Genomic DNA, 26,156 nt, shown 5'->3' on the forward strand with positions numbered 1-26,156 from the left:
TATAAATTTGGCTGCAAAGCACTGCTACTCTTGGCGCTCTGCCTACAGGGTAGCCCTGCTCCACAGGAGCAGTAACACTGTCACTGCCTTAATAAAGCTGTTTTCTACTACCACCAGCAGCTCACTCTTGAATTCCCTCCTGAGCGAAGCCAAGAACCTGCCCTGCATCAACACCATGGTGGGTGAGAATTCCTGCCAGACAAAACCCAAGTCCTTAGAAATGCTGACTCTACCCAGCCTCCTTCCCCTAATTCAGGGATGTTTTAATTCAACAAAGATGTGATTTGCATATTACGATAGAGAGCAGATGGAGCCATGAAAGAGAAAAACAAGTAGAATTTCCAGCGGTCAAGGTATTCAAGCTACCAGGTGAAACAGGCTTGAAAACAATATAGAAGGCCGAATTCAGTCAACAGCTACTTTTTTCTTAAAAGGTGCTAGGCACTGTTCCTGGAGATGGCCCCCGCCAGGGACACCTCCTAGACTGGAGGACACGGACAGATGTGTGACTCTGCACAAGGACACGCACTCCAGCCCAGGCCTGTGAAAGCACGGGGCAAGAGTCTGGATGCTTTGTCCAGGCCAGTGCTGTCCAACAGATACACAGCATGGCCACTGATGTCATTTAAAATTTTCCAGTAGCCATATTAAAATAAAAATAATCAAGAAAAAATAATTTTAATGATGTTTTCTTTAACCCAGTATATCCAAAATAGAATCATTTAACTTATAATCTATTTTCAAAGATCAATGAGAAATTTTAAATTTTGTGTACTAAGTCTTCAACAGCCAGTGTGTTATTTTTCACCTACAGCACATCAAAGTTTGGACTAGGCATGAACCCAGTATTCACATTATTTCCAGAATACCAGGCAACTTTTTCCCTGCAGACGAGAGAAATGTAGTACACAGGTCCTACTCTCTGACCTCCAGCAGTGTAGGAGAAGGCTTCCACCACCCCCAAACTCTTTGAGATTCAAGAGTTAGGAAAATCGAGACAAAGAATTAGCAGACTTAGAACCTGCAGACCAAGTCCCTGTCCACACTGTTACAGGAGAGGCAGATGACGGACGAACATTTTCATTTATTATTGTCACAGGTTTAAAAGCTGACTGTGTGCTCAGGGATCCTGAGGTCCTGATCAAGGAGATAAAATAACAGGCTGGGCAGGAACTGGAGGCAGATGTGGAAAACATACAAATTCAATTCCAAATGTCCGCTTTATGAAAGTCTGAGATTGGCCTCAGTTATATTGGGCTCAGTTATATAAAATGTTCTGATTTTCAAATTAAATCCTGAAGAAAGAACTTCCCCTTAGTATTTACATGTGTCTAGGGTCTTTCCAAATTCCAGAATAGAGCTTTAAATTTAAGGAAGGAGAGCCACTGGGAAAAGAAGAATTCTCCAAACCATCCCCTCAACCCATCCCCAGCCTACCAAAATGATCTGGCCCATTTTTCCTGGTAACCAAAATATAAAATAAATATTTAATGTATTCTACAAATATCTGGGCTGTTCAGTTTTTATTAGGAGAAAAAAGCAGAATTCTTTGAATTTATGTGCATTGGCCTCATAATTCAACACTAAATGAATGCCTGACATCGGTCACTCACCATGCTAGGTGCAATCAGAAATGAGGAAGACACAGACTCTCCCCTCCAGGAACATAAATAAGCAATTCCATTTTGTTCATGAGAATAATTTTACATGACTGTGGTGTTATTTATAACCTAGTTTTGTAGACTCTTGCTGTTGGAAAGGACAGAGTGTCCAAGTCCAGCTTCCCAGCCTGTATCCAAACAAGGTCAGAAAGTCCTACCTGGCCCTCCCCTCGATGCAGAGGCATCACTGTGGGCAGCTGCCACCTGTGTTTACATCACTGGGAGCCACAGAAAGGCTGCCCCCCTTTTCCCTCACCATGCTAGGCTAGTACAGCCTCAGGGTGACCCTGGCAAGGCCAGTCTCTCCCATAGCCAAGTGCTGTAAGCATCTGAACAAGCTATCCAGTGGCCCTGGGTCTTCTCTCCTGCAGGCCTGGCATCCTGGCCCTTCAGCCCCATGCTCAGGCGGGGCCTACACTGTGGTGGTGGCCAGGAGGCCAGTCTCCGCTGCAGCGGGCGCCTCCACAGACACAGTGTCTCCCAGGCCACCTGTAGCAGATCCATTCACACACATGTCCCCTAGGGGGCGATAAAAGACAAACGAGAACTCTGGCCACAGGGCAGCTTGTTCCGGCCTGCAGGCTTGCAATTTTGCAAGGTGAGGAGGACGGGTAAGCAAGCACCTGCTCGCTGGTTTTCAGACTTTTTATTAATTCAGGAACTTCATTCTTCAAGTCTCAACTCCATCCTAGCTTTCTCAGAGAGACTTTTCGTAAACCCCCTTCAATATTAATGAGGTCTCTGGTACTCCCTCCTGCTTATTTGCCTTGTAATATGACCACGATTTGTAATCATGTATTTAATGCTGTGCTTATTGGTTTAACCTGTCTCCCTCAATAGATTGTAAGCTCCAAAATTATCAATATCATTTAATTCAAAATATAGTAAAGTGCTTTAAAAGATCCATGTTAAAGCTATAAAAGATATTTACCTGCATTTCCTTTATCATGAAGACCAGAACATTTCCAGAGTGTTCACTTAAGAAACCCTGAGAATAATCTGAACTAACTGAACCCTCCTGGGTTCAAGCAATTCTCCTGCCTCAGCCTCCCAAGTAGCTGGGATTACAGGCATGCGCCACCACACCTGGCTAATTTTGTATTTTAGTAGAGACAGGGTTTCTCCATGTTGGTCAGGCTGGTCTCGAACTCCCACCTCAGCCTCCCAAAGTGCTGAGATTACAGACGTAAGCCACCATGCCCGGCCTGAACTAAGTCATTCTTAACGCTCATTTTCTAGAAAAGGAAGATGGTGTGCCAAGGAAGAAAGATCAGGCTCAGGGTGGGAAAGCCCCCAGTCCAATCCCCAGCAGAGGAGAAAACACAACTTCTCTGACTCTCTGACTCTTCACCTATAAAATGGGAATAAATGCAAATCAGAATGGTGATTTGAAGGAAGAGAAACCAGAACCAAGACAAAGCACTGGAAGAAAGACTCTCACTGAAGGGTTTCAGAATCCAGGTGTCAGCAGGTGCGCCCCAGCCCTACCTCAATGGGGTAAGTCCCTTCAGGGCCATGGCCGCCCAGGACTTTTACTCCTTCCTGGAAACTTACACCCTCAGGCCTCTGCCATTCTCTGTTCAAGCCCCACAAACAAAAAGAAGCGAAATTCAGTCCTTTCACTGAAATATGCTCACCTCCAAAATTCACCTAGTCAAAGGATGAAAGTAAATACAATAAACAAGTATGGGAGGAAATCTTAAAACAAAATACAAACAAACAAATGAACAAAACTATACTTTAAATGAATAACCATAATTGCACTGAAATAGGAGACGATCAACCCAAGTAACTTTGGAAGCTGCTGTTTACACCAGATGCCTCGGGCTAAAGAGAAGAAGAGCTCTAATTAAATACTGAACTCTAGGTAGCGGGCTTCTTTTTCACAAAGACATGGTTTCCTGATTCTGAAACTATTTTTAGTATAGTCCAGGACTGAGCAAATAAGTAACTATATTATGGATAGTGAGATCCAGATTTTTCTTTGTCAGAGAACGGAGTTATCAATATGGAAAGGAGAGAGGATAGAATACACTGTGCTGTTGAATTCCAACTGGAAAAATCCATGTGAACTCAATGATTTTTAAGAGGGAAATACAGATTGTGTAGGTGTGTCTTGAATTTAGATACATGTATGTCTCGTATATGTACATACATACTTCTGTTTCCTAGCTGTGTTTCTGAGAGGGTGGAGAGGCAATGACACCCAGCTCACCTAGTTCCCAGATCTCCGTTTCTAAATGCCACTCTCCACTAAAAGAAACCAGGTCTCCTTGTAGAAATAGTTGATTCCAGAGCTGGAACAGGGAAAGCAGAAAATGAGCCCAGAATATCTTGTACCAGAAAGTAAGGAAGTCCTCACAAAAGCGGGGGCACGCTGAAGGAATACAAAGGCCCACTTTAACACAACTGGCCAAATATGGGGCAATCTGAGCACCAAATTAAACAATGAGAAAAGATTACAGACCACTGACTAAAATAAGCATTCCTGAGTCTACACAAATATAAATAAAGGAAAAGAGAACGTTCTTCCTTACACAGACAACTAGTAAAACAAAATAGTAACAACGTGAGGTGCGGCTATGTGAATTAGCTGACTGTGATAACCATTTCACAATGTATGCCTGTATCAAAGCATCACACCGTATACCTTACTTACATACAATTTTTGTTAATTATACCTCAATAAAACGGGGCGCGGGGGGTGGGAGAAGACAACTAGTAAATGCAGAAGAAATGACGGAATTAGACACCCATCACGTAGCAGCCATCCTGATGCTAACCAAGTCTGGCAAGAATCATCAATGGGTGCTGAAACTACTGAATGAAGAAAGTCCTTGGAGTGAGGCGTAGCAGGATAAACACACGGTCTCAAATAGCTCACCACAAGGCATTTCATTACAAAGGGGAAATACAGTAACTTTACAGTGAAGAAACCTGACCTTCTCAAATATGTAGCATCACCAGCAATGGGACAAATCATGATCACGTGCCTCCTGCTATGGTGTGCTGAGAACGCAGCATTATTTCTGCGTAATTCCTGCCCAGAAATGCAGAATTTAAATCCACTCACGAGGAAGCATTACACACAGCCAAAGGGAGGTAGAGTCTACAAAATAACTTGCCCATACTCCACAAAAATATCAATGTCCTGGAACACAAGGCCAGAGGCAGCGCTCCACATTCAGAGTGAAGAGACATGACGCTGGAACGCGCAGCGCAGCTGAGGTGTCCTTCCGCCATAAAAATGACGCTGGAATGAGGCGCGTGGCTGAGGTGTCCTTCCGCCATAAAGGGTGTCGCTGGGACAATCAGTGACATCTCAAGAGGAAAGCTACACTGATGCTGTTGCTCACTTTGATAACTGAAATGTGGTTATGTGGGAGAATGTCCTTGTGTTTAGGAAATAAACACCGAAGATACTTAGGAATAGGCAAAGGGGCATCAGCTCTGCAACTTTATCCCAAATGGCTGAGACAGAGGACAAAGCAATGTAGTAAAATACTAACACTCAGGAGACTGAGTGAAGGGCATATGAAAAGTTTTTGTACTACTCTCTCCATTTTTCTGTAAGTATAAACTATGTCATAATAACAGGTTAAATGAGAACAAACCCTACATCCAACATGGCTTCGGTATTTGAGCATCTGAAGGAGAGGTCAACACACAACAGGCTCCATCTAGCCATCCTCCTAGTTCATTTGCCTCTCCTTCCCATCGCTGGATCTTCCCTGCCTCTCTAAAGGCTCCAGAAGCTCCAGATCCATGGTCTTTTACTTGCAGGAACTTCAGCGCTCGTGTGTTCCTGTGCCCCCTCCCCATTGGAATCCTCAAATCAAGTTGGCTCAAAGAATAAAAGGTGTCCATGTAACCAAAGCCTTTCTCCCTAGAAGACATTCGGAGTATTAAATAGAAAAAGCAATCAAATCCATTACCATAGTTATCACTATAACTACAATTCCCTAAATGTTGCCTCATTATATATCTAAGGTCTCCATTTTTTAAAGTTGAAAAATTAGTTCTCAAAAGACATCTCCACATTGAAAAAAAACACGAAAATGAAGTCACCTGGGAAAGGGAGGATTCTCATGCCCACAGCAGGATGGTCGCACCGCAAACTGATGGACCTCAAGGCTTCAGGGGAGGGAGCCAGGCAGGGAGAACCCAGGAGAAGGCAGCGGCCAGAGGAGGACGAACCAACCATGGCCCCGGCTGCAGTGGAGGAGCTCACTCCAGACCCAGGGCAAGGGGGTTGCGTCCACATCCTCCCCAGAAGGCACCCCGGCCAGGAAGGCCCTCGCAGACGCTCTGAGAGGTGAGAAGCCTCGGCTCTGCTCCCAGTAGGGCCCCTGGCCATGCTCTTGAGCAAATCCCATACCCCTTGCTCTCTTCATCTTTGTCTCTGAAAGGCAAGAGCCACTCCCCGGCTGCCAGGCCCAGGCCCTCCGTCTGTAACTAAGGATGCGCCGCCCCCAGGCCCGGCCATCTCCAACCAAGGAGGCGACACCCTCCAGGCCCGGCCATCTCAACCAAGATGGCGCCAGCCCCCAGGCCTGGACCATCTCTAACAAAGGCGGCACTGCCCCCGCCCCAGGCCCTGCCTGCATCTCTAACCAAGGAAGCACCACCACCCCCAGGCCCAGGCGGCATCTCTAATCAGGAAGGCGCTGCCCCCAGGCCCTGCCCGCATCTCTAACCAAGGTGGCGACACTCCCCAAGCCTGGGCCATCTCTAACAAAGGTGGCACCGCCCCCCCCCCCAGACCCAGGCAGCATCTCTAACCAAGGAGGCGCTGCCCCCAGGCCCTGCCCGCATCTCTAACCAAGGTGGCACCACCCCCTAGGCCTCGGCCATCTCTAACAAAGGCGGCACCGCCCCCCAGGCCCTGCCTGCGTCTGTAATCAAGGAGGCGCCACCCCCAGGCCCTGCCTGCCTCTCTAAACAAGGAGGTACCACCACCCCCAGGCCCAGGCGGCATCTCTAACCAAGGAGGCGCTGCCCCCAGGCCCTACCCGCATCTCTAACCAAGAAGGAGCCCATCCGCAGGCCCAAGTCCCATCTCTAACGAATAAGGTGCCACCCTCTAGACACCCAGGTCTTTAACCAAGAAGGCGCCATCCCCAGGCCCTGCCTGCATCTCTAACCAAGGAGGCACCACCCACCCCCAGGCCCAGGTGGTATCTCTAACCAAGGAGGCACTGCCCCCAGGCCCTACCCGCATCTCTAACCAAGGAGGAGCCCATCCGCAGGCCTAAGTCCCATCTCTAACGAATGAGGTGCCACCCCCCAGATGCCCAAGTCTCTAACTAAGGAGGAGCTGCCCCCAAGCCCTGCCCGCATCTCTAACCAAACAGGCACCACCCTAAGGCCCTGACCCCATCTCTAACCAAGGAGGTGCCACCCCCAGGCCCTGGCCCCATCTCTAACCAAGGAGGTGCCACCCCCAGGTGTGGGCCATCTCTAAACAAGGAGGCTCCCCAGACCCAGGCCGCATCTCTAGCCAACCAAGGCAGCCCCTGAGTCCCGGGCCACCCTGCAAAGCAGCACAGCGTTCCTGCCAGGAGTTGCTATAGGCGACCAGGAGTGGAGAACAGCCGAGACACCTCTGAAGCCACCCAGGAATCAACAGGAAAGTTAAGAGTGGAAACTCGCATCGGGAGAATTACCTCGTAAACCTCCACCAAGGGCAGAGTAGGAGGGATGCTGGGCGCCTCCGCCGCTTCCCACGGAGCATGCAGAGGTGAGGCCACCGCCTCTCCATCTACACCCTTTCTTCTCAGACTCCCGCACTCTCCCAGGAAGCCCTACCATCCTAGTTATCCCTAGCTGGCGCCACCCACCCGCGCTTCTCTCCAATACAGCTACAGCCCTGCCCAGGTGGGACAGGGCATCCTGCCGCCACAGAGGCTCTGATTGGCCCAGAATGAGCACATGACACCATCCACAGACCAACCAGCACTCCGAGGGGGTGTGGCCTGAGGCTGGTAGCCGCCACCACCCAGCAGGGGGCCCTCCTAGGTCTCTGGGAGCCCGCTCCAGTCCCTGGAGGCTGCAGGCGAGAAGCGCCCAGCGTCTAGAAAAACTTGGACTCTACGTATCTCTCTCAGGCATATTAACGGTTCTGAGCTGCCATCAGTCAGGAAACTCATCCAACAATTTTTTTTTTTTTTTTTTTTTTTGGAGACGAGTCTCGCTGTGTCGCCCAGGCTGGAGTGCAGTGGCGCGATTTCGGCTCACTGCAACCTCCGCCCACCAGGTTCAAGCGATCCTCCCACCTTAGCCTCCAGAGTAGCTGGGATTACAGGTGCCTACCACCACATCTGGCTAATTGTTTTGGTTTGTTTTTGGTTTGGTTTTGTTTTGAGATGGAGTCTCACTCCGTTGGTCTCGCTCTGTCACCCAGGCTGGAGTGCAGTGGCACGATCTCGGCTTACTGCAACCTCCGCCTCCCTGGTTCAAGCAATTCTCCGCCTCAGCCTCCCGAGTACCTGGGATTACGGGCACCCGCCACCATGCCCGGCTAATTTTTGTATTTTTAGTAGAGACAGGGTTTCACTATCTTGGCCAGGCTGGTATTGAACTCCTGACCTTGTGATCCGCCCACCTCAGCCTCCCAAAGTGCTGGGATTACAGGTGTGAGCCACCGCGCCCGCCTTTTTTTGTATTTTTAGTAGAGAAGGGGTTTCACTGGCCTGGCACGGTGGCTCACGCCTGTAATCCCAGCACTTTGGGAGGCCGAGGTGGGCGGATCACGAAATCAGGAGATCCAGACCATCCTAGCTAACACGGCGAAACCCCGTCTCTACTAAAAATACAAAAAATTAGCCGGGTGTGGTAGCGGGCGCCTGTAGTCCCAGCTACTCAGGAGGCTGAGGCAGGAGAATGGCGTGAACCTGGAAGGCGGAGCTTGCAGTGAGCCGAGATCGCGCCACTGCACTCCAGCCCGGTCAGAGCGAGACTCCATTTCAAAAAACTAAAAACTAAAAACTAAAAAAAAAAAGAAAAAGAAGCGGTTTCACCATGTCGGCCAGGCTGATCTCAAATTCCTGGGCTCAAGTGATCCGCCTGCCTCGGCCTCCCAAAGCGCTGGGATTACAGGCGTGAGCCACCGCACCCAGCCAGTACAACAATATTTAACATGCTCAGTGCTGAGCAACAGACCCCTATGTCACATAGTCCCTCCTACCTGCTCAGACTGCACACAGAGCAAACTCCAAAAGCCCTGGGATAAGGGAGCCACCAGGGCCGGTCAGGAACACGCAGAAGGATGACCCAATTGAGGCCGGGCGCGGTGGCTCACGCCTGTAATCCCAGCACTTTGGGAGGCCAAGGTGGGTGGATTACCTGAGGTCAGGAGTTCGAGACCAGCCTGGCCAACACGGCAAAACCCCGTCTCTATTAAACATACAAAAAAAATTAGTTGTGCGTGGTGGCAGATGCCTGTAGTCCCAGCTACTCTGGAGGCTGAGGCAGGAGAATTGCTTGAACCCAGGAGGTGGAGCTGAGTGAGCTGAGATCACGCCACTTCACTCCAGCCTGGGTGAAGGAGCGAGACTCCATCTCAAAAAAAAAAAAAAAAAAAAAAAAAAAAAGAATGACCTAAATAATAGCAGCAGGAGGAGGCAAGGGAAGGCAGAAGAGATAGAGAGCATGCCCAGAAGAGGCAGCGGGGGAACCTGACAGTGCAGGACAGCCAACTATTCAGACACTCCAGCAGTCTTGCTAAGGAATTCTGAACTAAAATAATAAGACCAATAATAAAGAATGCCCTGATCAAATCTATGTTCCTTGCATCCAAGAATTCCAAACACCATGCCCCACACAAATCACTCATGCACCCTCTTCCCTGGGACATTCTGGTAGAAGCGTCAGAAGGTCAGGTGAACCGTCAAAGCCACTGTGTCCCAAAGAGGAACTCTCCTCCCACTCAACAGAACCAGCCTCCCGGACACCCCCAGGGATCCAGGGCACAGCACCCTCCTGGCCACCCTCTCACCTTTGACTCCTCCCCTGGAAGGGCACCAAGAAGCAGTCACCAAATCCCATCAATGTTCCTGCCTACCTGATGTCTAGCCATCAGTTCCCATCACCAAAACTCTTTTCCCAATTCAAGCCCTTCTGTGGGCATCTCTTACACAGTCTTCCCATTAGAGAGCAAAGACCAAAGAAGATTAAAAAGGAAAAGTACAGAATGTTTTTCTTGATTACTTTGTCTTCTAAAAATTTAGAGCAGGAGAAAGAGAAGAAGAGGAGAGTGAGATCAACATTAAAAACGTAGAATCAAAGCCTGGTGTTCCAGGGCACCTCGCATTTCTGCAACTGTATCTCTATATTCCCACATTTCCCTAAAGTCCAATGATCTTAATCATTGCCCCTCACCCCCTCCCCGCATTGTGTAGGGAACTGAGGATAAAGCCAGGGTCCACACCTGAGAGCAGGTCAAACCCACCACAAGGGCAAACAGCAAACTCTGGCAGGAAAGGGTTAATAACCCCAAAGTATGAAATGCTTCTATCAATCTCTAAGGAACAATAAGGCCCAAAGAGGGAAAGGAACAGAGACATGAAAGCAATGACAATAGAGGAAATAAAAGGAGCTAACCCACAGCCTGTAGGTATAAAGACCTATGCTTTGGGACCACACTGACCTGGGTGAGTCTGGCTGCACTCCTAGTGAGGAGTGGACTCTGTGCCATGACTCTGCCCTGCTGAGCCCGTTTCCTAATCTGTATAATGGCAATAACAGCATCTGCCTCCCTGGGTCCTCATTAAATTAAATGAGGTAGGGTGGGAAGTGCTGATGGCCCAGGTGCTCAAGAAATGTGATGGAGTCCACTCAGTAGCCTGAAAAGAGCACAGTTTGGTTTGGGATTGGACAGCCCAAAGCTCAAATCCTGGCTGGACCACCTACCAGCGTGTGACCAAACCTCTCTGCCCCTCCGTTTATTTGTCTGTAAATCAAAGATAATATCCCAACATGAGAGAACTGCAGTTACACTGGCAGAGAACGATGGCTGGAGAGCACCTCACACAGCACTGGGACACGGTGGAAGCTATGATTGCAGATAACCTCTCTGATGGTTAAGAACGTGAGTGCTGGAGCTTCATGCTGTCGGGATGGACAAGGCACCGGGGCAGGAGCCTCGGCTCAGGCAGAAGGCTGGCACGCACCCGTGGGGAGCTAAGTGGCATACAGGCAGTGGGGCCAAGGACAGCTGCAAGTCCTGCGCATTGTCAGGCAGTGATACTCCCCGACAGACTTTGAAAAGCTGCAAGCTGCCTCTGATGGAGTCTTAGGCGCTGAGTTCAACATGGGCTTGCTCAGCAAGAACTCTCAAGATCACCTCAAAAACACTTCCTGAGCACCAGCCAGTCCAGTGTGTACCTCACCTGATTTGGTTCTTCAGAGAATAAAATCCTCAGATGACATGTTTAGCTACAATTTTGTAGAAATGGAAACTGAGGCTCAAAGAAGTCACAAGAACTATCACATTGTTGGTCTAAAATGCAAAGCTAGGTCTCCGGGACTCCAAAGCCAGTGCTATTTCCCAGAGCCCACATTTCTGAGGTGGGGGACCCCATAGACACCCAACTCAGCAAGAAGCAAGGCCAAGGAGAGGAGAGAAAGGCAGGCTAGATGGATGGGGAGTTGACCCTGCCGATGGAGGTAGAGACTCAGGACATGGGCAGGGTCTCACAAGCCAGAGGCTACTGGATGGCTCAGCCAGAGTGCTGGCACCTCCAGCAGGAGAGCGGCCGGCTGAGCACACTCCCCTCCCTCCACCCCAGTGCTCAGCAGCTCAGGCCTGACCCCTGTACAAAGAACGCACACGGACCTGGAAGTTCACTGTCGGACTCTGGGCTGTGATTGCCCCACCTCAGAGGAGCTCTGGCCAGTCCGGGGGGAGGCAGAGGCTGCGTACCTTGTCGGGCTCCCTCATGCTTCCCTGCCTTGCCCCCTGCTGTGTCCCCTTGGCCTGGTCACTCTGCTCAAACATCATCCTGTGGCTTTCCTGAGCCCCTCGCCCAGCCCAGGCAGAAGTGACTGGCAGTGACCATGTCACTGATCCCCCTACTCTACCTTGTACAAGCTTCTGGCACTGCCCAAGCGACCCTTGTACAAGTGAATAAGTTTAAATCGAGAGACAGGGTTGTGTCGCCATCACCACAGTCAAGACACAGACCAGTCCCAAGTGCCCCCACCAAGCTCCCAATGCCTCTTCAGTCAGTGCCCTCACCCCCCACCCCTACGTAAATGTGTGTTTATGGTAAATACACATAAAATGTACCATCTTAACTATTTGTAGGTATACAGTTCAGTGGCATTAGATACATTCACATTGTTGTGCAACCATCTCCACCATCCATCACCAGAAATTTTTCATCTTACAAAACCGAAACTCTATGTCCATTAAACACTAACTCCGGATGCCTCCTCCCCCAGCTCCTGGCAACCACCATCCTACGTTCTGTCTCTTTGAATTTAACTACTCTAGGAACCTCATGTAAGGGTAATCATTTGCTAATTGTCTTTTTGTGACTATCTTATTTCACTGTGCACAATGGCCTCAAGGTTCATCATGTGGTAGCCCGTGTCAGGTTTCCACCCTTTTTAAGGCTGAATAATACTCTATTCTATGTATACACTACATTTTGCTTAGCCTTTCATCCCTTAGTTCGTTTCCAAGTTTTAGCTATTATGAATAATGCTGTTATGAACATAGGTATACAAATATCTCTTTGAGACTCTGCTTTCAATTTTGGGAAATATATTCCAAGAAGTGAAGTTGCTAAATCACATGGTAATTCTATCTGAAATTTTTTGAGAAATTTCCATACTGTTTTCCACAGCAGCTGCACTGTTTTTACATTCCAACAAACAGTGAACAAAGGTTCTAATTTTTCCCATCCTCAAAGTATGTTGTCTTTTGTGTCTGGCTTCTTTAACACAACCTTGAAATTAGTCCGGGTTGTTGCCTGCATCACTTTTTCATCCTTTTTCATTGCCAAGTAGTATTCCTTTGTATGGATATACCACAATTTGTTTAGCTATTCACCAGCTAATGAGCATTTGGGCTGGTTCCAGTTTGGGGCTTGCTATGCTTTCAATGTTCCCTCCAAAAATGCATGTTGAAACTTAATCCCCAATGTGGCATTGCTGAGAGGTGGGGCCTTTAAGATGTGATTGGACCATGATGGCTCTGCTCTCATGAATGAATTAAAGAGTTAATGGATTAATGGGTTATGATGGGAGTAGAACTGGTGGCTTTAAAAGAAGAGGAAAAGAGTCCTGATCATAGTACATTAGCAAACTCGGCCCCTTGCCATTGATACCCTGTGCCACCTTGGGACTCTTCAGAGAGTACCCACCCAGCAAGAAGGCCCTCACCAGATGCAGCCCCTTGACCTTGGCCTTCTCAGCCTCCAGAACTATAAGAAATAAATTCCTTTCCTTATATATTACCCAACTTCAGGTATTCTGTTATAAGCAACAGAAATCAGACTAAGACAGGGCTATTACAAATAAAGCTGCTATGAATATGTGCATACCTGTCTTCAGATAGACATAAGTTTCATTTTTCTTGGAATAGGATTGCTACCTTTTATGGCAAGTTGATATGGTCTGGCTGCATTTCCACCCAAATTTCATCTTAAATTGTAGCCCCCATAATTCCCACATGTTGTAGGAGGAACCTAATGGGAGATAAATTGAATCTTGGGGACTGTTTCCCCCATACTGTTCTGATGATAGTTAATAAGTCTCATGAGACCTGATGGTTTCATAAGAGGTTTCCCCTTTCACTTGGTTCTCATTCTCTGTTGCCTACCCCCAAGTAAAAAGTGCCTTTTGCCTTCTGCCATGATTGTAAGGCCTCCACAGCCATGTGGAACTGTGAGTCCACTAAATCTCTATTTCTTTTTTTTTTTTTTTGAGACAGAGTCTCACGCTGTCGCCCAGGCTGGAGTACAGTGGCGCAATCTCGGCTCACTGCAAGCTCCGCCTCCTGGGTTCACACCATTCTCCTGCCTCAGCCTCCCGAGTAGCTGGGACTACAGGCACCCACCACCACGCCCAGCTAATTTCTTGTATTTTTAGTAGAGACAGGGTTTCACCATGTTAGCCAGGATGGTCTCAATCTCCTGACCTCGTGATCTGCCCGCCTCGGCCTCCCAAAGTGCTGGGATTATAGGCGTGAGCCACCGCACCCAGCCTAAACCTCTTTTTCTTTATAAATTACCCAGTCTCGGGTATGTCTTTCTCAGCAGCATGAAAGCAGACTAATATATAAGTGTACCCTCAACATTGTAAGAAGCCAGCAAACTATTTTCCAAAGTAGCTGTACCATTTTGCATTCCTACTAATGACGTATCAAAGTTCCAGCTGCTTCACATCCTTATCAGCACTTGGGATTGTCTTTTTAATTTTCACCATTCTAGTGGGTAGGTAGTAGTGTCTCACTGTGATTTTAATTTGCATTTTCCTAGGAACTAGTGATATTGAGCATCTTTTCATACATTTATTGACCATTTTTATACATTCTTCTGTTAAAGTATCTTTCAAACCTTTTGCTCATTTTAATTAGTGTTGTCTGCCTTACAGACTATGAGTTCCTTCAGAACAGGTCTCAAGGACCCCTCAATGCCGAGTACCATTCCCATAGAGGATATGTGAGTAGTGCTGTGCGGCCACCTAACGGCTCATGCCTTGGCCATTGCACACAGCCCAGATAGGGCCTCACACACAGCAGGCACTTCAGAGATGTTTATGGCCACATCAGCAAGCGCAGATGGCCAGTAGCACTAGGGAGAGATTGAGTGGGGCTGGACAGCCACAGGGACCAGCCTGAGCTTCTGTATCCTCACTTGGAAAGCAGAGATAATAAGCCCACCTTGCAGAGCTTTTGTGAAGAATAAACTAAAGAATGGGTGTGAAGCACCTGACTGAGCAGGTCTACAGAAATGATAGTTATGACCAGACCCTATCTTATTCCCCTGCAACTGCATGAGGGATTAGATCCAATCCCTCCTCATGCATTTAATTCTCCCAGATACTATTAAAAGTGATAAAATGTTCAGGGAAAGAAGGTGAAGACTGACAGAGGGAGAATGGAAGGGGAAGAGAGGAGAGGGAAAGAAGGAAAAAACAGATGGTGGAAAAGAGTGAAGTCCCCTGCCATATGCCAGGTATGTTCCCAATCCTCCTCTATGAAAACTCTACAAGCACGCTACCAAATAGGTCTGTGGGGACCATTTTCATGTAATATATAATATAGGAGGCGATGGTGACTCAAGATACTTGCCAAGGTCCCAGGGCTGTAAGACAGCAGGACCAGGACTTCACCCAGTTCTGCTTCCCCCCAGGGCCCCTTTTCCCTGCATTACCTGAGCCTGGTTCCCTGTGGGGCTCTCTCCCCGAGGAAGGGTCTTCCCAAGATGCTTCCAGGAACCTGGCTAGCCCTGAACAAGCCCCTTGCACCAACTCAGAAACAAAAACAGGCAGAATTCAAAAGATGTTTCTCTCTACCACCACAGGAGGAAATTGAAGATTACAGACCCAGGGCTGCACATAGGAAACCTGCAGAGTTTTCAAGTCCTTGAGCCTGTTATGTTCATCATTCCTCTTTCCCTAGAAACAAACATGGATGGAATGCCTGCAGGTCCCTAAGGTAAAAGCCAAGCCCTCACCAGTCCCAGGGGCTTCCTCTCTGAACTATTTCTCTAAATCTGTCCCTTCTCATCCCTACAGCCTGGACTGCACTAGGACAGCATCTAATGAAACTCTCCTGCCTGCACTTTTGTCCCTCCAAAAAGTGTTCTCTTGCTTATTCTTTATACTTCAAAAATTACTATAAAGCTATAGTAATCAAGGCAGTGTGGTACTGATAAAGAATAAACAAATAGAGCAATGGAACAGACCAGAAAGTTCAGGAGTGAACTGATGCATAATTTTCAAGAAAAGAGCCAAAGTAACTCAATGGAGGAAGAAAAGTTTCTTCTAACAAACGAGGCTAGAAAAACTGGATATCCACGTGCAAGAAAAAAACATTCTCCATCCCTACTTCATACCATACACAAACTTATTAGAGATAGACAGTAGACCTAACAAAAGCAAGAAATATAAACCTTTAAAAAAAAAAACAAAAAAACTTAGGAGATTTTCTTTGGACCTTAAAGTAGGAAAACATTTCTTAAGAGAAGATACAAAAAGCACTTCCTATAAATGTAAAAATAATGGCAAATAAAACTCCAATAAAATCACAAACTTCTGTTCATCAAAAGATAAAAGACAAATAGGTAAGCAGAAATTGGGAGAAAATATTCACAACATACACACACACACACACACACACACACACACACACATATATACAACAAAAGACAAATATCCAGAATATATAAAGAACTCTTACATTCCAGCAACAAAAAGACAATAAACCCTATTTATGTATTTACTTACCTATTTATTTATTTTTAGAGAAACTGTTTCACTGATGCCCAGGCTGGAGTGCAACGGCATGTTCACAGCTCACTGCAGCCTTGAATTCCTGGGCTCAAGCGATCCTCCCACCTCAGCCTCCTGATTAGCTGGGACCAAAGGCATCCACCACCATGCCCAGCTGGCTTTTTTTTTTTTTTTTTTTGTAGAGGTGGGATCTTACTATGTTGTATGTTGCCAAGGATAATCTTGAACTCCTGTCCTCAAGCAATCCTCCCACCTCAGACTCCCAAAATGCTGAGATTGAAGGCATGAGCCACCACACTCAGCCCCCAATTTATTTTTTATTTTTAATTTTTTTTGAGACCAAGTCTCACTCTGTTGCCCAGGCTAGAGTTCAGTGGTGCAATTTCAGCTCACTGCAACCTCCACTCCCAGGTTCAAGCGATTCTCATGCCTCAGCCTCCTGAATAGCTGGGACTACAGGCATGAGCCACCAAGCCTGGCTAACTTTTTTTTTTTTTTAAATTTCAGTAGAGACAGGGTTTCACCATGTTGGCCAGGCTGGTCTTGAACTCCTGACCTCAGGTGATCCACCCGCCTTGGCCTCCCAAAGTGCTGGGATTACTGGCGTGAGCTACCACCCAGCCCCCAATTTATTAAAATAGCCCAAAGACTTGAATAGACACGTCTCTAAAGATGACACAAATGGCCAATAAGCACAAGAAAAAATGCTCAACATCACTGGTCATCAGGGAAATGCAAATTAAGGGAGATACCACTGCATATCCTCTAGGGAAGGCAAAATGAAAGACTGACAACACCAAATGCTGGTGAGGACAGAGAGCAAGCGGAATTCTCTGACGTTGCTGATGGGAATGTAAAATGATACAAACTACTCTGGAAAGCTATTTGGAAGTTTCTTAAAAAGTTAAACATAACTACTCTATAACCCAGAAATTCCACTCCTATGTACTTATTAACCCAGAAGAAACGAAAATAAATATCCACAAAAAGGCTTGTACGGGAACATTCACTGCAGCTTTATTCCCAATAACGAAAAACTGGAAATAGACTATGGCTGTATCCACGCAACAGAAAGAAACAAACTACTGAATCTCAGAAGCTTTATGTTGAATAAAGGAAACCAGACACAAAAGAATTATATGATGTTCTATAGAAGAAGAAACTCATCTATGGTGACATCAAGACTAGTGGTTGCGGCCGGGAGTGGCGGCTCACGCCTGTAATCCCCAGCCCTTTGGGAGACCGAGGTGGGCAAATCACTTGAGGTCAGGAGTTCCAGACCAGCCTGGCCAACATGGTGAAACCCCGTCTCCACTAAAAATACAGAAATTAACCAGGTGTGGTGGTATCCCCCTGTAATCCCAGCTACTCGGGAGGCTGAGGCAGGAGAATTGCTGGAACCTGGGAGGAGGAGGTTGCAGTGAGCCGAGATCGTGCCATTGCCCTCCATCCTGGGCAACAAGAGCAAGACTCCATCTCAAAAACAAACAAACAAAAAAAGACTAGTGGTTGCTTGGGGTGAGGAGCAGGGATGGGATAGTAAGGGGCAAGAGAAAACTTTCTGGGCTGATGAAAAAGTTCTGTATATTGTTAGGACTGTGGGTTATGTGAGTGGTCAAACTCTACACTTAAGGTCTATGCATTTCAGCATGTATATAGTACTCCAAAAAAAAAAAAAAAAAAGAAAGAAAAAACCTGTCTCTTGGCAGCTGCCAGAGATCTTTCTTTCTGAAAGGCTAATTAGCCAGCCTTGTTATCTTCCTGTCCCTCAACATTTCCAAAATAAAGTCCTGACAGCTTCCCACTACTCAAAGGCCCTTCATCACAGACCTCCAGCACCCCATGCCCCTCCCCAAACTCAGTGCTCACCTGGTCACAAAGGGTGGGTCACACCTGTGTCACTGCACCAGCTGTCCCTTCTACAGGGCACCTCTGCTCACCCTGCAAGACCCAGCTCAAAACATCTCCTCCTTCAGGAAGCCTTCCCACAATCCCTGGGGCTGGGGTAGATGCACCCACTCTGAAGCCCTCAATACTCAAGGCTTACTTCCATCACAGCACCTAGACCCATTCCTAAAGGAATCCGTTTTCCACTGCCAGGACTGCATGAAATCCTCAAGAGGAAAGAACACGTCATATTGGACTTTGCATGCCTAGCAAACAGCACAAAGTTTGGCATAAACATCTAGGTAAACTGATGATCAGCCTAATAGTAAAAAAAAGAATTAATAAGCAATAATAATAACCCTAAGGGGCAGAGAAATGGTAGCAACTCCTGAAGAAGAGGCCCACCAGCAGGGACACAAGGAGAATATCTAACACTAAGAAGGAAGCCAGTTAGAGCCCTACAAGAAGTCTTGGGGCTGAATTAAAATGCCCTCCAGCAATGCCAGGACACCCCAAGCTCTCCTGGTCCTTGGCTCCAGGTCCCATGGCTGAGCTGGTCCTCTTTTCCCCCACTGCCCACTATGGGATGCTGCCCCTTTCTTATTTAGACAACCCGCAGCTTCCACTGGCATCCTCTAAGGCCAAATCCCTACCCCACCCATCCTGCCTTGATCAAACTGTGTTGAACACAAAGGCATCCGATTCCAGAGTTCCACCTTTTGCAGCTCCATGTATTACATGATTTAAAATAACTCAAAAGATTTGAAACCAGTATATCGAAAGGAATGACTGAACCATGTTCACTGTTGTGCTATTCACAATAGTCAAGTATGGAATCGGCCTCAGTGGCCAACAACACATGAATGATTTTTTTAATGTGGGACATATACACAACGGAATATTATTCAGCTGTAAAAAAGAAATGTTGTCGTTTGTGACAACATGGATGAAACTGGAGAACACTGTCCTAAGTAAAATATGCCAGCACAGAAGGACAAACACTGCATGTTTTCTCTTACATGTGAACTCTAAAACAATGGAGCTCAAAGAAGCAGAGAGTAGAATGGTGGGTACCAGAGCCTGAGGGTGTAGGAAAAAATGATGATCAAAGGGTACAAAGCCTCAATTAGACAAGAGGAATCGTTTTTTTCTTTGAGACATATTGCACAGCATGGTGAATACAGTAATAATGTACATTTCAAATTTGCTAAGAGTAAATTTTAAATGTTTACTTACCACAAAATGGTAACTATTTGAGCTGATGGATATGTTAATTAGCTTGATTTAATTATTCCACATTATACTCATAAATCATAACATCCCATTATACCCCATAAAGAAACAAATATGTCCAGTTAGTTTTTTTAATTTAAAAAAAGAAAATTGTTACCCAATTTTAAGTCCCTGTTTTTCTATAAATATGCCAAGCATTATCTTTATAAGTAAACTCAATTATCTATATATTTTGTGTTCCTTGAAAAAAAAGGAGGCAACTTTAAATCTGTAAGATGTTTAAAATGTCTATTTTGTTTTGCTCTGCTTTTTCTTTTCTCTTTTAAAAAAAATTACTCGGCCAGGCACAGCGGCTCACGTCTGTAATCCTGGCACTTTGGGAGGCTGAGGCAGGCAGATCACCTGAGGTCAGGAGTTGGAAACCAGCCTGACCAACATGGTGAAACCCCATCTCTACTAGAAGTACAAAATTAGCCAGGCGTGGTGGCGCATGCTTATAATCCCAGCTACTTGGGAGGCTGAGGCAGGAGAATCGCTTGAGCCCAGAAGGCAGAGGTTGCAGTGAGCCAAGATCACACCATTGTGCTCCAGCCTGGGCAAAGAGCAAAACTCCGTGCCAATAAATTAATTTAATTTAATTTTAAAAAATGACTTATTAAAAAAAAATTACTCGGCTGGGCACAGTGACTCAAGCCTATAATCCTAGCATTTCAGGAGGCCGAGGCCAGTGGATCTCTTAGGCTGAGTTCAATACCAGCCTGGTCAACCTGGTGACACCCCATCTCTACAAAAAAATACAAAAATTAGCCAGGTGTGGTGGTGCACCCCTGTAGTCCCAGCTATTCGGGAGGCTGATGTGGGAGGATGGCCTGAGCCTGGGAGGCTCTGCCTTTCCATCCACAAATGCTTTCAAGAAGCCAGTGGATGACAATGTACTGAGCTGTACACTGGAAGTCTGGTTCTGGGAAGGAAAGAGACAAACCCCATTTCCTGAATGCCATCAGCAGCCACCTGTGGCAGGACTGTGTCTCCTTTGCCGGTGAAGGCACTGGGGTCCCACGGGTTCTGTGACTTCCCTTAGGTCAGGAATCTGGTGAGAAGCGGATCTCTGGAGCCAGAGCACGTGCTCTTTCCACCCTCCTAAATGTTCCCTAAATGTTCCGGCCCTTAAAGTTGATGGCTGCCCTTGAGAAATTGCAAAAACAGTGAAACTTTAACAGGGTAAACAGCTGAGAAGAGAGGGAAAACTTAACTCTAGGCTAAATCTCTTTTACATAATTAAATCAGCCCATCTTGGTGCAGAGTTTTTCAGAGGCTGTTTGCTTGAAACTATGTACAAAGGGAAATGCAATTAAGGAGACTTTTTAATATATCTGATTCTTGACTGCCCTTGCTCTAGGCAAGAGCTTAATTCTACTTAACGATAGCTATCTTGGAAAAGTTATGTAAATTGCAAGGTATGGGGAGAAAAGAAACAGGAATCCTTTCACCGGAGGCAAATGAGAAGCCCACTGAGAAGGGAGCACTGCGGTAAGAGGGCTCCAATTCACACAATGACCATCTCAGCTCATTTGCCACCTACAGCTGTGCCCTGTAGACCACATGCAACTCCACCTCCTTATCATTCATTGTACTCCCTTTCCTAAATTAACCAAAACAGGAAACTCTTTTCAGAAATTAGCTGACCATGAGTTGACAGTAACACGTTTTAAAATATGATCTTTTCTCATTTGGTACAGCTGGAAATTGAAGGAAACTTCAACATATGTCCAGGGTTCTTTTTTAAAACTCTTGGGTAAATTCCAGAAGTAGAGAAGTGGGCAACTCATTCTCTCTATATAAGCAACAACGTGGGAGGAGGAAGGCACCAATCGAAAAGATATTTCACGTTTATCAAAATGGAGTCACTCATGTCAAACTCTAACAAAATGGAGCCAGAGGATATGAAGGAAGGGCCCTCATGCAAGTATGCCTACGACAGAACTATGCCAGGAATTCCTTAGAGCCTGTTACTTGCACAGGATACTTGCCTGGTGCACCTGTCTCCAATGGACTAATGCCAGCTCCTGCAATAAGCCTCTGAAACCAGTGGTCTTTGTTTCAAAACCGCTTAGGTGGACTTCCCTTTTGGGTCTTTAAAAGTTTCCATTTGCCCCAACTTCTTTGGACGTACCTATGATCCAGCATATCGCATGTATCTAAATTGCAATCCCCTATTATTCCCAAATAAACTACAGTTTCAGGATCCCATATCCAAAATGCTTGGGACCAGAAGTTTTAGAATTCCAGATGTTTTTGGATTTTGAAATATTTGCATATACATAATGAGATAACCTGGGGATGGGACCCAAGTCTAAACATGAAATTTATTTATGTTTGATGTGCACCTTATATACACAGTCTGAAGGTAATTTTACAATATTTTTAATTTTGATCATGAAACAAAGCGTACAATGAACCATCAGAAAACAAAGGTGTCACTATCTCAGCCACACATATGGGCAATCTGTGGTTGTCTGGCATCGCCATCATTCCCGACTCTGAATTTCTATGCTACCAATAAGACAATCACTTTCTTACATTTATTTACACATAAGTCCTTACCAGTAAAAAATATGACACACCACTAATACAGTGAAAAACAAGGCGTTCAAGGTACCTAAGCGGCACAGCAGCATCACCAGAACACATGCATCAGCCGCTAAACAACAGAACAATAAACAACGGCTGGCTTTAAGTCCGCTGTTCAGCCTGCATTTCTTTCTGAGTGTTAACAGCATCGTCTTTACAGTTGTGCAACTGTTGTTTTGTTTAGTTTTTTGAGAAAAATAGAGATGGGGTTTCACTACACTGTCCAGGCTGGTCTTGAACTCCTGGACTCAAGGGACCCTCCTGCCTCAGACTCCCAGAGTGCTGGGATTACAGGCGTGAGCTACTGCGCCCGGCTATGGAACTGCATTTCTACTGAGAACCTTCACGAGGTCAGATAGAAAATTTTCCACTGTGGCCTCATGTCAGTGCTCAAAGTTTCAGACTTTGGAGCATTTCCGATTTCGGATTTTTGGATTAGGGATGCTCGACCCATATTTGGAGAGCAGGTCTCCCCGGTGCTCATTTTAGGCTAACCTAAGACAGCACACCTGAATCAGCTGGGCACCACAGCTAATCAGCCCACCTGTGGTCACAGCTACTTGGCAGGCTGAGGCGGGAGGTTTACCTGAGGTCGGGAGGCAGAGGTTGCAGTGACCCGAGATTGCACCATTGCACCCCGGCCTGAGTGATAGTGCGGGACTCCGTCTCAAAAAATTAAAAAAAAAAAAAATTAAAAAAAGCACGCCTGATATAGTTCGGGTCTCCTGACCCAATATTCGGCTCTGGGCCCACTCTGTCACTCCAGGACACATTCTCCCACATCTAGCACCGCAGCAGGTGGAGGCAGGACTACGACTGGGACTGCTCTTTACCCCTGCCTGGCGTGCAGAGGGGCTCCTCGCAAAGCTGTTATTTGAACTAAAGTCAGGAAAGGTGTCCCTGGGGGTTAGAGGTAGTACAAGCTACTTCCTTCAGCATGGGGACACACACTACAGATGTTTCAGTAGATGAACTGGTAGGCTCGGAAGATAAAGCTGGTGAGAGGCAGCTGTGCGGGGCAAGTCCCAGTGACACGACGTTTGCATCTCCAAAAGGTCACTTGGACTCCAGCAAAAAAAAACCAGACTGATGGCGTGATCAGTTAGCGCGTTCGTTCTTTGATTCACTAAGTATATACTGAACACTTACATGAGCCAAGCCCTATTCTAAGAAGATGGAGGTACAAGTCAGGCGAGCACGCAGGAGTTTGGATTTTAGCCCAAGTTGGAGGAAGTTAATTTTTAAAGCCCCAGTTCTGTCGTTTTTAAACTGTGTAAAGTTGACCTCTCTGAACTTCTGTTCCTCATAATAAATGACCTACAAATTAGAGTTCTCAAGAGAGCTGAGCAGCAAAACGTGTTAAGTCAGTGCCCAAATGTGGAAGCTTGTGGTAATTACAGGTGAAGGACCCCAAGCTCAAGGTTAAATGACTTGCACCGGGTGTCAAGTGGAAGATCTGTCACTCTATTAGGTCCAGCCGGCGGCCGGGAAGCCTGCAGGAGGTACTCATTTCGCCAAGGAGGAATCCGAGGCCAGGCAAGAAGGAAGCCCCGCCAAGGTCCAGTCAAAGAGCTGGCACCGCCGGGATTCGAACCTCGAGCCCACTGCGTTCCGTCGCTGGCCCGCGCCCCAACGCCACCCATTGCCGTGGAAACGGCTGGGCGCATGCTCTCCCACTCGCTCCCGCCTTGCTTTTTTTTTTTGCGGCGGGATACCCCAGCGACTGAACGTGAGCCGCAGGACGCAACTACGTTCGCTCTCCTCCCCAGACCCGAATCCCTCCGCGGCCGGCGGCCGGCGGCCGGCGCACTGCTTCCCGACTCGACGCTCGAAACGGCTTCCCGCGCGCCGCGCCGCGCCGCGCCCCACCCCCACCCCGTCTCACCCCAACCCCCAGCCCGGCTCACCTGCCGCCCGCGTCTCCATGGCAACGCCCCACCGCGGAGGAAAAAAAAGCCTCGGGCTCTTCCGGGCCCCCTCCCGTGCCGACCGAGGGGGCGGGGCGCCCTGCTGACGCTTCGCTTTTTATTTTTATTTTTTTAAGAAAAGAGCCGGCGAGGTTATGGCGAATCTGCGGCATCCAACATGGCGGATGGAGTCTTCGCCCTCCTCCCCACGGGGCGCAGACGCCTGCGTAGCGGACGTCCGCCTCGGGTGACCCTCCCCCGGCGCCGAGTGCGGCCCGGCAGGGCAGAGCTAACGCGCATGCTCGCAGTCAGAGGCCGTGCTTTTTATCCCACTTTACGGATTCCGCCGCGCCGCCTTTTGAGCCACGCCCAGGGAGGGGCCCTCGGGAGGTCCGGAGGGCGGATCTCGGGATCAGGAGTCTGGCGGTTGTGCCAGGCCTCTGCTAGCGCGACCCTAGACCCGCGGCATGTGGGGCCGCCGAGCTGGGCGTGCAAGGAGAGTTCTGGGTGCGCTTCGTGTCCCAGCTCTACCTCTCACTACCTAACTTGGGGCAGCGAATTAACTTTTCTTGCTCTCAGTTTACTGATGTGTCCATCGGGGTGCTCCCAACCTGCATCCCGCCCAAAGCTGCGGCGTTTCCCGAAGCGTGGGGTGCTTTCCTTTGGGCCACCCGGCTGGGTTTTAGGGGCTACAGAGCACTGAGCGGCCTAAGATGACACGTGACAAGGCGACTTCCTCCTCTCTGGTCTCTTTTTGTCCGGCAACAAGTCTGCGCTGGATGTGCGCGCCTCCAGCACCCGCTCATTCATTTCTCTGCTTGTGGCACAGCCTTCTGCAGGCAGCTGAGTCTGGTGGAAATTTAATGACTTTGTTTTTGGTTTTGATGTGAAGGTGTTTAGCTCCAACACTGTAGTCCTCGGCTCAAATGATATCTTCCAGCCCCTAACCCTCACCCCCCGAAACCCATCTAAAGTAACCTTCCAAGACACTTCATATTTTCTACGTAGCATTCATTCCTATCTGTCATTATCTCCCTCTCTTACCTCTCTGTCTTGGTCACCCCGTTAGCCTCAGAAACAAACTGAGCCTGACAGTTATTTATTTCATGAGTAATGAGTTGATGTGGTCCATGTTCTAAGGTCATATTCTGTTTATGACAAATAACGTTTTTCACTTACAGTAGTCATATAAAGTTTTCTTTTTAAATTGTTCGTTTACATTTTCAAAAATCAGTCAACTTTAAATGGTGTACATGCTGCAAAGACATGCCCCCCCCGCCCCCAAAAAAAGTGTAAAAGCAGACTTCAGGAGACTGAAGTTTGGGAAACTGATTTGTGTTCATGGTTCCCCTGAAATGCTAGTCTTTGCCTGTTCTTCTTTTCCTGGAATAACCCTCTTTGGTTGCTGCTCAACATGAAATTCTCGGGCAGCCCTGAAGCTCACACTTCACGTTCCCGCAGCTCTGGTCGCACTGGCCTAGCTCCATCCCCCACTTCTCTGTTTGCACAGCGTTCGTCCTCACTAGACTGAGCTTCCTGAGCAGCCCTTATAGGTCCTTTTCATTTTGTTTTCTCAGCGCCTGTTGCATAGTCATATGCCTGAATGAACACTTCGTTCTGGGGTCACTTATTTTTTAGGAGGAAAACTCCCTTGGGCATTGAGCTTCAGGATGACTCATCTGATTTCTCAGGAGACTGCCTGCCTGCTCCTTAACCCTGTTCTTGGGAAATACGGAACCATGAAAAGACCCTAAAGTTGTCCAGTCTGTTAAATATATGTTCACAGATATAGCCTCCCCCTTCTTCATTTCATCCTCGCAATCTGGAAGGTTAAGTTGGGCAATATGATTATTGTCCTTTTCCAGATGAGAAAATGGAATGTTCAGAGTGGTCAAATGGCTTTCTGAGATTTCACAGCAAAATACTGAAGAGCCAGGTGTGGACCTCGCCTGTCCATGCCCAGTGTTCCTCTCCCCACCACATCTAAAATGTACCCAAACTGCCCCCCAGGCCTCCAGGAGAGCCTCCAAGAGAGCCAGTTCCAAGACAGCCACAGAGTCGCTTCACAGCCACCACGTCCTCCACCACAAGATACATGGCTAGGTGGGGCCCATCAGAATCTTTATTTGGAAATGAACTGCTCAAAAAGCTGCATTGATGAGCGTTTCCTTTTAGAACTATAAATATTTACAATAATCATTATTTTGCTGTGAATCGATTTCTGTCAGGAAATTAGAGTTGTTCTGGGTTGCTGACAGTATTGGTTTTGTGCCGGTTTGCCTTTCTCACAGCAACATTTAAATGTTGTTTATTGATTAGCAGATGGATTGCTCCTAGATGTGACCAAACGAATTCTGGAAATGAAACAATTTAA

The 26,156-nt window shown here is 47.3% G+C and overlaps 1 protein-coding gene across 3 annotated transcripts in view; it reads right to left on the minus strand.

The window, feature by feature from the left end:
* ZFAT (zinc finger and AT-hook domain containing) overlaps positions 1–24,113 on the minus strand; it is a 233,381-nt gene extending 209,268 nt beyond the window's left edge. The window contains exon 1 of one of the 3 annotated variants that reach the window (XM_031014020.3): positions 23,783–24,113. In XM_031014020.3, coding sequence (XP_030869880.1) covers positions 23,783–23,801 — 19 coding nt within the window. In that variant the 5' untranslated portion in view covers positions 23,802–24,113. Of the gene's footprint in view, positions 1–7,327; positions 7,557–23,782 lie in introns of those variants that run through there. The other 2 variants (XM_055348046.2, XM_055348048.1) reach the window with 2 other exon arrangements.
* Between the last annotated feature and the right edge of the window lie 2,043 nt (positions 24,114–26,156).

The sequence above is a fragment of the Gorilla gorilla genome, chromosome 7 (genome assembly GCF_029281585.2).
Source record: "Gorilla gorilla gorilla isolate KB3781 chromosome 7, NHGRI_mGorGor1-v2.1_pri, whole genome shotgun sequence".
NCBI classification, from domain to species: domain Eukaryota; kingdom Metazoa; phylum Chordata; class Mammalia; order Primates; family Hominidae; genus Gorilla; species Gorilla gorilla.